Source organism: Scomber japonicus, chromosome 12 (assembly GCF_027409825.1).
Source record: "Scomber japonicus isolate fScoJap1 chromosome 12, fScoJap1.pri, whole genome shotgun sequence".
NCBI classification, from domain to species: domain Eukaryota; kingdom Metazoa; phylum Chordata; class Actinopteri; order Scombriformes; family Scombridae; genus Scomber; species Scomber japonicus.
The window spans coordinates 12,706,486-12,719,620 of record NC_070589.1 but is presented as its reverse complement, the minus strand read 5'-3'; the positions used below and the strand labels follow the sequence as shown (position 1 = coordinate 12,719,620).

Here is a 13,135-nt window from a genome sequence, read left to right as displayed (position 1 = left end):
TGGCTACTGACCTGCCATGGCAGCTGCTGCTGTTTAAGTGTGTGTGTGTGTTTTGTGTTGCTTGTTTGGTGATCTGCCACGTTCAATATGAATATGATTGTTCTGTTATGAATCAAATCGTATGCACATGTACCACATCTGTATAACATAGGAATATGTGCCACCACACTGTAAATTTGACAGCACACATTATTTTTAGTTAATTTACAGGTTCCACATACTTGATTTTCATTGTCTATATGCTCATACATGCATATCAAAACTTGATTTAACAACACAATTTTTATTAATATTTACTGTACCAAGATGTGTTCTCTGGCATTAAGTTAATATTTTCAGAGTGGATTATATATTTCACAAAAACTTGACAAAAACTGACATATCTGTTATTATGATTGTGTTGATTTACATTTTTATTTTTTTAATGCAATACATTAAGCCTTTTGAGTTGCCCTGATGGATGAAATGTGTCACATACAAAAACTTCCCATTGCGAATCAACTGGATGCAGAAATAAAACTTAAAACTTACCTCCCATACCTGTCAACTCTGCATGGTTTCAACTGGATCATAAAAAGAGGATCACTGCCCACCTTTATGTCAGAGCTGCTCCCAGGTCATTTAATAATGCTCTCTGGAATTACAAGCCAAAGCTATACCCTATTGACTAGATAGGGTATGGATTGGTAGGTTATCAGATTTAGTCAGATCACCAATCCAAATGTTTAAAATCAAATTGAACCACAGTACACAAACAAACATTTGATATGAATATGCATTATAAGTACAGCTAATTCAAGATCTTTATGTACTAAGACCAGTGTCATTCATTCATCTGTTGCTTTGGTTGAGACATGCCGAGTATCTGCTGTTATTGAGCACAGTAGATGGTATTGGGATAACAAGTATGCTTACAATGAGAATGATTTTAAAATGCATAGGGCTGTACGAAAGGATGATGACCTCTGAGTGGAGTGTCAAATGTAAGGAACTAAACATTGCTACACACCAACTGTGGCCACCCCAGATATGCAGGAGGGAGGCATCACTGTGAGCCACACAATATGAACACTCAAAAAAACTATATTTAAAATAGCTTTCAACATGGAAGTGCATCTGATGCCTGCAGGACTTATCTGTGGCACTGAGAACTCAGGAACAATAACCACCACATCTTATCCCCTCTGAAAACACCTGCCCCTACTATCCAGAGCCCATCCCTCCAGCACTTAATCCCTCCAAAATTGTAACCACCCACACTATGGTGTATGAGACAAAAATCCATAAAAAAGTAGGTCTGTCTGTTTGCATTGATGTATTCATCATGGTATCATATTCATAGCTTCAAAAACAGCTTTCACAGTAAACTGAAGGTTTTTGTACATAATACAGTTTTTGTTAACAGAGAAAAGTACTTAATTCCTTTCAATTAACAGGAGTCTTTGTCACGGTAAGAGTGCCCAATGTGTGCTAACAGGAGATTTAAGGCAGAAATGGAGGCTTGATGTAACATGTAGTTGTCTCTTCTTTACGATGATATAGTCCAGATGTGACCAGCCTGAGTGTTTTTTATTCATTTACTTTTTATCTGGACCTGGTCCACTATGGTCCCAATGTTAAAAAATCCTTTTGCATTTTCGCAATTGCAATAAAAGTTTCGAGAGATAAGAAAAAATACTATGTCAAATGAATAATGGGTTTATGATACCCTGTGATATCACCCGTCATATTGGAGTATTGGTTTCTTAAGACCTTTTTATAACAAGCAGGTAGGAAAGCAGGTCACTGAAAATGGACAGACAAAGCAGTAAGACCGAAAATCAGTTCACCACGAGTAAGGGTGATAAGAAAAACAAGGTACAGTTAAAATGATCAAAATTTTGGATTGCAAATCAACTAAAGATCATTTTATCCTTTGAACACACACACACACACACACACACACACACACACACACACAACATTGATAACTTGGAAAGTCACAAAGCTGAAAGCAGTATCACATGTAAGCCACATAATATGAACACTCAAAAAATTTGGAGAATGACAGAACACCTTTCAACACAAAAGCACATTTGATGCCTACAGGATTCACCTGTGCATTGTGGGATTGTTAGCAGTTGTTTTTTAGTTCCATGGTCAAATGTTTGAGGACACGTATAGTGGGTATAGTAACATATCTTGAGGAGACTACCTGTTTAAATAAAGGATTAAATAAATAAATACATACAGAGGCTGAAGGCAAAAAGCAAGGCTGATGAAAAAAGTCTATATTCTTGGAATCTTGGCAAAACACCAAAAAGGTGGCTGAGTTGGGCAAAACTAAACTGGTCGACTTTATGGTGGCTTTGGGACACATTAAATATTGCAGACCATACACCAACACCTTCTTCTAATTGGTGAATGTCCTGGGGTGTACTTTTCCAGATTTTTCTAAATTGAGGAGGTTTCCTTTTCCCTCAACATAGACAAAAGCACTTACAACAGCAGCAAAAAAGTGCTTACAATGTTGGTTAAGTTATTGCCATGATGAAGAGAGAGATGAGAAGAGGGCAGTGGTAGAGCATCTGCAGTCATTTGAAGTCCAGAAAGTGACAGCTGCCACCATGGAGAAGTCACTCTGTAACTACGTCACAGGAAATGCAATACCAAGACATAATCTTGTCAGCATCCTGATGGACTTGTGTAGGGTCATGAGGGGAAGACTGACCTAAAGACCTAAAGACACAACACTTGACATAGAGGGAGGGAGCTACCATCACATACATAATGCAGCAACAAATTTGCAGAGCCCTTCAACCACTTAGGGCGGCTGTGGCTCAGGAGGTAGAGCGGTCGTCCTTCAATTGGAAGAATGGATTCCCGGCTCCTCCAGTCTACATATCGATGTGTCCTTGGGCAAGACACTTAACCCCAAATTGCTCCCATTGCTGCGCCAACGGTGTATGAATGAGAATGAATGGTTAAATTCCCCCCTGATGAGCAGGTTGGCACCCTGCATGGTAGCTCCTGCCATCAGTGTATGAATGTGTGTGAATGGGTGAATGACCTGCACATGGATCATCAGTGGTCTTCAGATCAGGTAAAAAAAAGTGCATTTTGTCATGAACAGATCCAATTTGTTAAATCGAATTGACTTTTGTAATGATTAAGAATATAGTAATAATAACATCATGTTTTATTACATGAACACATTTTTGCTCCACATATGAAAGTCAGTTTGTTCTTAACTTTGTTAGGTGATGCACCTCAAGGAAGTGTCAGTTCATGCACATCCCTCCCTCCGATCCTCCAAGATATGTGCCCCATCGCTGGCTTTCTGCAAATAATGTGAGTATCACAACAAAGACAATGCTGCCTGCCTATAATATAAGATCTTGTCCTGGCTTCCTGAGTGTGGAGGACAAGGAACGCTACAGGAGCCTCTGGAGGAGTTCTTCAGAGAACATTAAGTGAGGGAGAGGTCACAAGAGAGGATAATGTCTCTGCATGCAGACAGAAATATACTATGTTCTCTGAGTTTTGAGCACATTTAGAAAACATTCCAAAAGCTTTTCCAATTTGAATGAAATGAGTGATGCTATGGACTGTGCTAACTTGTAATCTCATAAAGGTGTATTGGCTCACATTTTTTACTCGCTATCCTGAAGGAGTATGTCATGTTTTTTCAGGTTGGTAAAGTTCAATAATTGTTCAGTGCTTATAAATGTTTAATAAGTGCTTACTACCTAACTTCATAAGTTTGCTGAAATAGCTTTCTCAGGTAAAGAAGGCCTACATCACCACTGGCCTTTACCTGCAGCAGACATTGCCTTTGGAAATATTGGTCTTGCAGTCACTGGCTGCTCTGGACCCCATCCTCAGAGGCCACTTACAGCTGGCCACCAGACTGCAGCACCTCACAGCCACAGGGAGTTATGTACTCTTAGAGATCTTAAGGTACAATGTGGATCTCTGTTTGGCAACATTTACAGAAGGGTAAGAAGACATGGTGGACTGGTGGACTGATATCTTTGATTCAGCAAAGTACCCTGAATTAAGCAAGGCAGTGAAGGGTGCTCTGTCTGTATTTCATGGACCATTGGTTGAATCCTCTTTCTGTTAAATGGGTGACATCATCGATCCAAAGAGCACAACCATAGCATTCTCTACATTCAAAGCTATGCAACTTTGAAGTCCAGCAACAAGACAGCAGTGCAGATGTTCAGCAGGGATGACACAAAATATGGAAAGGCAAACAGCTGTGCCAAAAAATGACATCAGCAGGAGTGATGGACTTAGCCAGACGTCAGCACAGTCTGATGAAAAGCAGGAGGAGGTCAGAGGAGTATGGCTACCCGCCATCTTGTAACACTGAGGAGACCATGAGGGCTGCATTGCAATAGGAAAAGCAGGCTTGGTTGAAACATGCAGCCAAACAACGAAAGGAGGCCTTTGAACTTCTGGTCACCAAACGACAGGGGAAGTAGGACTTTGCTTTAAGTTCAAGGTCCGGTTTCTTTGTGATGTATGGAGTTGTGACACTGAAAGGTTTGTTCCATTTTGGGATACTGCAAGCACAAATAAATAATCATTAAGGTCTTATGTTTATTGTGTTGTTTACTTTATTAGCTTTTATTTGTTTTATTCTCTCTTTTATTCACCCCCTCAAGCAATAAGAGTGGTGGTGTTTCCCAGCTCATGGTTTATTGATTGTCTTCTAAATGTTTTCAATTAGCAAGGTGGTGGTCTGTTGCACTGTGAGGTGAAGAGGGGGACCTGAGTCTGTAGTTCTGATGCCAGTGGTGTCTCCTAAGCGCATCAAACATACAGGCCATGTCTTTCCCTTATATGGGAATGGCTGCCTATGACAGACTCAACAGTGTTCAAGTCAGGTGTTCTGAAGTGCTTTTCTGTGGTCTGTAGTGTTGCCGTGTGTTCTGCACAACTCATGCACACATCACCCACCAGATTTGATGTTTTGTGTGAAGAGAAGTATTTAAAGTGCACATAACTCATATTTGAGATGTAAGCAACTCTATATTCCTCTAATGAACGTTTTCATTCTATGCGCTCATTTTAAGTTAAAAGCCCCCCATAGGTGTCATTTCCCTGCAAGTGTGTGTGTGTGTACAGCCTAGGAAATAAATGCTCTGATGCCAACGGTCATCATTGAGCACAAAAACTCCCACCAAAGAACAGAAGAAAAAGAAACCAACTTAAGGATTTTTATTTTTCAAAAAGCACTGGTATTTTCATGTCAAGCAAACAATGGAACCATTTAATATTAGTACTGTTCCATATCACAAAATGAGTTATGAAAAGAATAATTAAACCAAACAAATGATACGTTTTTTTGTAATAAATTATTCAGCATTAAGTAAAAAATAAAACATGCTTGTACTTAGGTGTTGCACAGGAAATATTGAAACAACCAATGCTCAAAATTTAAGACACCTGAGAATATAAATATCAAAACAGCTTGTTGCAGCAATTATTTAGTTCCACAGTTCCTCCTATTTTCCTTAACTAAAGCTTTGATAAGAGGATTAAAAAATTACATTAATGTAAAAATTAGGCATCAATTTAAAAAACATCCGTTTCTGTACAATGTGCATATCTGAATTAGTGTGGTGACAAGAGAAATTATCGCCTTTTTTCAGCGAGGCAGCGCAATAAAAATTAAATCCAAAGTGGATAATGCTCGTCTGTCATCAAGCCACATTCAGTGATATGAACAAATAGATTTGGACTGAGCTCTTTCAATCGATATCTGCAGTGAAGTGACAACCTACAGGTATTTTTGCTTTACATTTCAATACCCCTTTTTTAAGCCTCTGTCTCATCCAGCAGAGAGTCTTTCCCTTGGTGACTAAAACACCTGCTGGACTTCAAAGACAGGGGCTGTTGGTGCAAGATTTATCCAGTAGATTCATTTACCACCGTCTATTAACAACAGAACTTCATTGAGGCAGGGGAAAGGAATTCTGTTACACAGGTAGTAGTGATGTTGCATAAAGACAAGATAAGGACAACGGTACATAACAGACCATCTAGGTGCAGCTGATAATTACATTTTTTTCTGAAATCCAAGGCTCAATGGCTTTATAAGAATTTCTGAAAGACAGGTTGGATGGATTTTGTACAGACACCGCGGGAAAAAAAAAAAAAAGTGAGGTATGTTCTTATTGTGATATTATAGCTTTGAGACCCGGAAAGAGTCTGTGTGAGGAGACACTTCCATTTGTGAGAAGAGATGGAAGAAAAGGTTTCGTTTCGAAAACGTAGAAAACAGGTACATTGTGTGAGTTCATTTGTTAAACAGTCCGTGCGTTTGAGGTTACTGCCAGCAGCAACCAAAAACTGTCAACAGATCAAACCTCTGGAGAGGAACCGGTACAAAGCATTGCATTCATTCCAATGAGTACAGCTTCCATTAAAATACCCAGATCAACAGTGAAGAGATATATGAAGATGGACTACTGGTGGTTTGACATATAAATGAGGAAGACATCTGCGGTCATTCTCTTCGATCTTAGTGTGGAGGAAACAATGTCAACAGATGTAGGAACAGCATTGAATTGTGTCCCTTCTGGAAAAATTAAAATAATAATAGTACAAAAAAAAAAAAAAGAAAAAAAAAAGAACACAAATTCCACAACAAGAGATGGCCTGGATGACTAAGCAAACACTAAAATCAACAAGAACAAATTCAAATCAACAACTACCCAGTTCTTATATCACACTTTCTAAAGCACTTGGACAAAAGGCAGTTTTACAAACCATTGGTTATCAACACATTAGCAAAGTTCCACAGTGCTTTCTTGGAGAAGCATAGTAACAGTGCAAGCCATTACACTATTTAGCCAAATACACCTGTAAGGAAAAAGTGCCATATTGCATAATGAGTATCTGTAATGAGCCCGTAAGAGGCCATATATACCTATACAATGATCCAACTGTAAACATGGTGCAAAGTAGTTATGACATAGTTTAAGGCTTTCAGAGTTTCCTGAAGAAGTGTTGTTCACTGAGATAAAAGGAATATGTCCATGAGCTAGACAAACAGTGTGGAAACATTTTCAAAAAGATTCAACCTCTCTAGAATCAGACCTGGATACTGTATGTACTTGAGTAGATTTTAAATATCTAAATTATTTGAGGTTTGCTCGATTTGTATGTTATCTTTTTGAGAGATTCTTCCTGAAATAAATGACTGGTAATTTTTTATTTGTTTTTTGGTAAGATGGGAATAATTCATTGAGTGCCAGATTGCTCAAAAGTTAAACATTTCCAAATATAGTAAATGGTGACACATTTATCACAGTGGACATTTTGATTTTCACATAGGTGTAACTAATGACATTATTAATGGCTGCATGGCATTTAGGAGTGACAGCGGCCTGACACTGTGCACACCAACATAGAATAGCACCATTGTTAATGTAATTAGTTACACCAGTTATTTCCTGCCACAAAAGGTCATAAAGTCCACTGGTATTACTTCATGACTAGCAGCAGACTGACAATGATTTGATTATTTGAAGTTTACCCATTATGATTTCCACACAAATAAATGCTTGATATAATAGGAATTCTTTTTTTAATTACTCAGCACTATCACATAAGACTCTGATTTATCTGTTGCTAAAACTGTGTGAAGATGCTGAAATGTGCTCTGCTGTCAGGCTCCACACTCCTGAAGAGTGATTGAGCGTTTTTACTTTATAAAAGGCAGCAGGCTGAAAAAAAAAAATCAAGCTCATGTCTTTTTTTTTTCCCCCAAACATTTTTGATATCACATACACACTTTTCCAAGTTCTGTCGCTAACAAAAACACAAATTTTAAAAAAACATACACACCAACACTCACAGGCAATGCCATCCTATCAAGCGTATACTGTTACCCCTAATATAAGGACTACAATCCAGTATTAATTCTGCTGCTAGTAGCATTACGATTTTATTCTACATTAAAAGCTTAAAGCTTATATACATTTGCATCAGTATTAGACATAATACTACTGTGTATTATGTGTCAGCATTTCATGGGTGATAACTGATCTAGTCTTAAGGATGGCGTGCAAACAGCTCTTCTACAGTGAAGCTCGATCCACTTTCTGGCAAAATTAATTTTTGATCTATAGTTATATAGGTTACACAAGAAAAAATATTGACAAATATCGCCTCAATGATGATGTTGACTAATGCAATAAAAAATTAAGGAATGTGTCACCACTAAAACTTGAATATGGAATCTGCAAAGCTAAAAAATAAACCAAAGAAAGCTTAAAAAAAATAAACTCCTAGTCACTGCCTCGCTACCTAACATCACAATATTGTGCTACTCATGGTAAATAAAAGGGTACTCAACAATCTACAAATTAACCACGAGAAAACAGGAGTTTTGGCTGATGATGGGTGTGCTGATTTTTACAGAAAACGTGAAAAATCCCTGCAATTTGTGAAAGTGTTTTCAGTTTGAGAAAACGAGGTTATGTTTAGGGTTGGGTTTTATTTGATCAATTTAAATCTGCTTATTGATTCCAATTCTTATCGAATCCTGATGAAAAATAGAAACCAAAATGTGCTGAAAGCAAAAACCTTTATTTTTAGTGGATGTGTGCTACTGTCACAATGGTATGCTCCAATTCTTTTTGGTTGTAAGATAAAGAAAATAATTCTGTTGTGCCATTTAAAAGAAGTATGAATGTAGTTTTTACTCTCTGGCACTTGTCAGATCAATGAGCAGCACTGCTTGATAACATTATTGGTTTTACAGGATTTTTGCATCGATGTGATGAACTACCTGTCTTTGTCAGGTATTTAATTCAGCAGATTTACCAAAAACAGACATTTGGTTATTATATCAATAAAAAAATGTTCAGACCATGGACATAAAAAAATAAAAATACTGCATGATTACACCATTCTGTAGTACATTAATTGCCAACTAAGATCTTCCTCCCTTGTGTGTATTTACTGATGCAGTGATTACATTTCACTGTATTATTACTGGTTTTTGTGAAGCTTAGCCACATTTTTGAAAGCTAGCTCCAATCTGCCAAATTGTAAACACTATACACGCGTGCTGATACGCACGTATAGTGTTTGTAAAATGGAAGTGCAATGCATCCAAACCTTACATTCAGGAATCGATAAGTGGAATCGAAAAGCACATTTCTTATTGACTCTGCAGTTCTTATGGATTCGGAGCCGGTCCCAATTCAGTGCCGGTTCTTGATACCCAACCCTGGTTATGTTGAGCAGATTGATAGTGGTCACATGACTCATCTGTGTGGATGGAGAGATGAGGCTACCTCCCTCCTCACATCCAGCTCTGTGTGTGTTGGCTTGTGTACGAGTGTGTATGTGCACATTGTAGAGTACAACACAGCAATGCTAAATGCTAATCAGTGGATCTGATTGTAGCTGGTTAACTTGAAACCACTGTGACCTTATGTGCTCCTGCAGACCCCCGTAAGCAGGTAAGCCTGCCCCCCTGCTCCCAACCAACTCAATGGTGCATGGCTGGGCCGGGAGAGGGGGATGTGCCCTTGCTGCGTCCCAACATGGAGGGCTGGAAGTCAGGATGACGGCGGGCGTGCTTAATCAGGTGGTCACTGCGCATGAAACGCTTATCGCACAGTGGGCACAGGAAGCGTTTCTCCCCTGTGTGGGTGCGGGTGTGGCGGGCCAGCTCATCAGAGCGGGCAAACTTCTTTTCGCAGTCGGGCCAGGTGCATGGGAAGGGCCTCTCACCTGAAGCATGGAGACAAAAAAGAGCAGGGAGAACCATTAACAAAGTGTTTAACCCATTCAGAAGAGTGGTTAAACAGCAGCTAAAAAATCTAATTTTTTAAACTATGGATTAGTCTGCCTATTTTTTTCAGATTATTTAATTCATTGATTGGTTTATAACCTCATTAAAGCCCAAGGTGACATCTAAAGATCTAATTCTGTCCAACCAATGGTCTAAAACTCCAAAACATTCAATTTATTGTCCCATAAGACAACAAGAAGTGGCATATCATCACATTTCAAAAGCTGAAATGAGAGAATGTGGGATATTTTTACTTAAAAAAATGACTTTACTGATTATTAAAGTAGCTGCAGATTTATTTAATATCCATTCACTAATCAATTAATTGACTAATCATTTCAGCTCTGATTTGGGCAACTGTGTGTAACCCTTTTTTCTTCTATTTTTATGTCTGTTTATAAACGCCAAAGCATCAGGCTCAACTCAAATAATAGTAATTTCTAATGATTATTTTAATACAATGGCATCTGACTTTGATTTGACTTTATAGTAAAACATGTCCCCTTAAAGCTGTTATGAAAATGACCAACGATTAACCTATGGAGGACTGAAAAGGCTTTCTCCGCTTATCAGTTGTTGTTTGTAAATGCTGGTAGGCCGTGTGTGATTGCACCCCTACAGCAAACTTGAGTTTCAGCTGAGTCCATTAAAACACCAATTTAGAGACACAAATCTACTCCCTGCAGTTCCTTTAAGGGTTTTAAGTGGACAAAATATTAGGCTCTATACGTGACAAACCATATCTAGGAATGAGATACTCCAGATTAGTCTTCCTAAACTACTACTATCCTTAATCTCCTGCAGGCAACGTGAGTCAAACTGGGATAAGCGAGTAGGATGCTCGGTGCCATTTTCAAGATCACAAAGCCAGGCCACGTTGTTGTTGCAGAACTCTTTGTGGGCGTTACCACCACAGTTTCTTTGAGCCGTTTCCTGCCCTTAATCCGTTCGCGCCTGCTCAATGACCCTGAACACACCAATTCCCCTCATTTTGCGAAAAAAAACGCGTGCACATTCAAATCAGTAGTGAAGTTTCGGTATGACTTTGATTCAAGGTGTCAATTTCAATTCTCATGTAGCATTTTACAGAGTAGCACCAGGCAGCTAAGCGTTAACATTATATATCGGCTGTGAAAATGTATAATTATGAGGGGGGGGGGGGCTGGGGTAACGCATCCATTATCGGACGCGCCTCCCTCTGCAGCACTTGTCCGTTTTATCAGTAAGTTACACATTGCTGACAACAATGCACACAACAACCTGCCAGTGGACACCAGGGAAGGGAGGTGATTCCCAGAGAGAGAGAGAAACACTAAATACCAAAACATCCAGCACTGACTGCTGCCATCAACAGGATAGGCTGTGTCCGACAATGAACTCTCCTCTGTCGACGTTAAGGTTTCATCTTACGTTCATTTCATATGCAAATCCAGTCGAGAGGAAGACCTTCGTCACCGGTTTTAACGTCCAGCCCAGTTCTTTTGTTAGTTTACTTCTTTGTCAGAGTCTCTAAAGGGGAGTTTCTGTATTTCTCCCTTTGTTTGGCCCACGTTATTGGACTAAGGAAAAAATAGGCACCACCACGCTACTAGGGCATAATCCCTCAAAATACAAAAGAACACAACACTTCCCATATTTAGCCGATATAATGGCAGTGACTGTGTGGACGATCACGGCATCAAGTGGGCTCAAGTTATGCACAAAGTTAAGCTGACGGGTCAAATATGAATATACATGACAAATGAAGTGCTGGTGAAAGCACAGTGTTGTTGTCTTCATACCTGTGTGTGTCCGGATGTGTGCCTTCAGGTGGGACGATTTCCCGTAAACTCTGTCGCATCCGTCAAACGTGCACTGATGTCGCTTCACCGGGGACCGCGGGGCCCCCACGCCTCCTCCTCCTCCCCCCCTCAGCTGCTGCTGCTGTCCGGGGACCGGGGTGGCGGAGGGGGTCATTGTAGGGGTGGTGGGGTCGGACAACGTGGTGTAACCGCTCTCACCACCACACGAGGAGTTGCTACTCTCAGAGTAGGCCGACATCGGGCGGAACTTGCCGTGCAGGTCGGTGAGGATACCCGCCACCGCCATCATGTTTGCCCCCTCCAGCCGCAGAGTCTCCCGCACCTCCCTGTCCTCGCTCGACCCATCGGGCTCCCCGGGGAGCAGGCCCACCGTGGCCGACTGGCTGGCGGGGGCGACCGGGGTGGGTCTGTGCAGCACAGGGCCACTAGATATCGATACAAGACACTCGGCAGCGAAATAATCAGACGAAGCAGTCCACGACATTGTTATCTGTCTAGTTTGAGTTAGTTTAACCTTAAAATAACGAAAGAAGAATCCGCCAGGAGGAGCTAACGTTAGTCTGTTCCTGACCTCGTTTTCATCAAACTCGACGACGCAACCGTTCCCAACTGAGCCTTGTTACCGCCATACAGTGTATCAACAGTTTCAAAAATGTCAAGTAAATTAAAGAAAGGCACAATTTTGGAGTTATGATATGCTAAAACCGTGCTAATACCTCCAGCCCAACATGCGTGCCCCTCACAGTCTGACGGTTCATTGTGTCTGAGCCTCCGAGAAGCCGGTCAAACCTACGCCCCCTGCCCCGGACTAACGATGCGTTCAGGGTCTATCGGTTCAAAACACAATTGGGGTGTTTATACTTTGATTTTGTACAAAAAGCCAAAATATTACCAATATTTTTTAGTTCTAATAAGCACCACATTGATTTGAAAACTTACACATCTCACTTGGGGTCTTACAGTAAATCACAAATTGTATAACCAAACACAAACACAATGCAGCGTCTAGGCGTTATATTCTAATATATGGCACTTAATTTACTAGAATAGTTGTTTTATATCTTGGCATACAAAATACATTTGGTATATCTAATGTTTTGAAAATAAAAACCTACTCTCATACATACCATTATTTCACGACTTGAGAAGTGTGGTGAAAGTAGGTTAACGGTTTTTTCAGACAATGTCCATAAACACCGTGTTTTTCATAGGATTTGAACGCAACTTCAACTAGCAGCACGCAGTGACTGACGTCGCAGCACGGGCGTGGACCGCGGCGGCGGGTGCATCGTGGAAAGTAGGTGGCAGGCAGTTTGGGTAATGATGGGGGAAGGAGATGGGGATGAAAGGCGTGTTGGGTAATTTAGTCTCGGCCCATTTCCAGACTGAACGTGGCTGAGTGGTGGAGGGCTTTTCTTTTTCTTTTCGCAATTTAGACCATTAAAGTTCTATAAATGGCCACCATAGACCCCCTTTAATCACTACTTTTTTTTAATCTATTTCTATCCAAGACACAGGCACTAGATGTCTC

At 40.2% G+C, this 13,135-nt stretch overlaps 1 protein-coding gene across 1 annotated transcript; it reads right to left on the bottom strand.

Moving 5' to 3' along the window:
- Positions 1-9,496: 9,496 nt before the first annotated feature.
- Positions 9,497-12,307, bottom strand: zgc:153115 (uncharacterized protein LOC768186 homolog). Its single transcript, XM_053329670.1, has 2 exons — positions 11,584-12,307; positions 9,497-9,741 (listed from the first exon to the last, which is right to left on the bottom strand). Exons 1-2 carry the CDS (start codon positions 12,086-12,088, stop codon positions 9,497-9,499), a joined length of 750 nt encoding a protein of 249 aa, XP_053185645.1. The 5' UTR covers positions 12,089-12,307.
- Positions 12,308-13,135: the final 828 nt, after the last annotated feature.

Bases quoted from the DNA above. Each gene is read 5' to 3' on its own strand.
- zgc:153115 (XM_053329670.1), bottom strand. From the start codon at position 12,088: ATGTCGTGGACTGCTTCGTCTGATTATTTCGCTGCCGAGTGTCTTGTA. The intron at 9,742-11,583 runs GTATGAAGACAA...TCCATGCTTCAG, and splicing joins ACACATCCGGACACACACAG to GTGAGAGGCCCTTCCCATGC.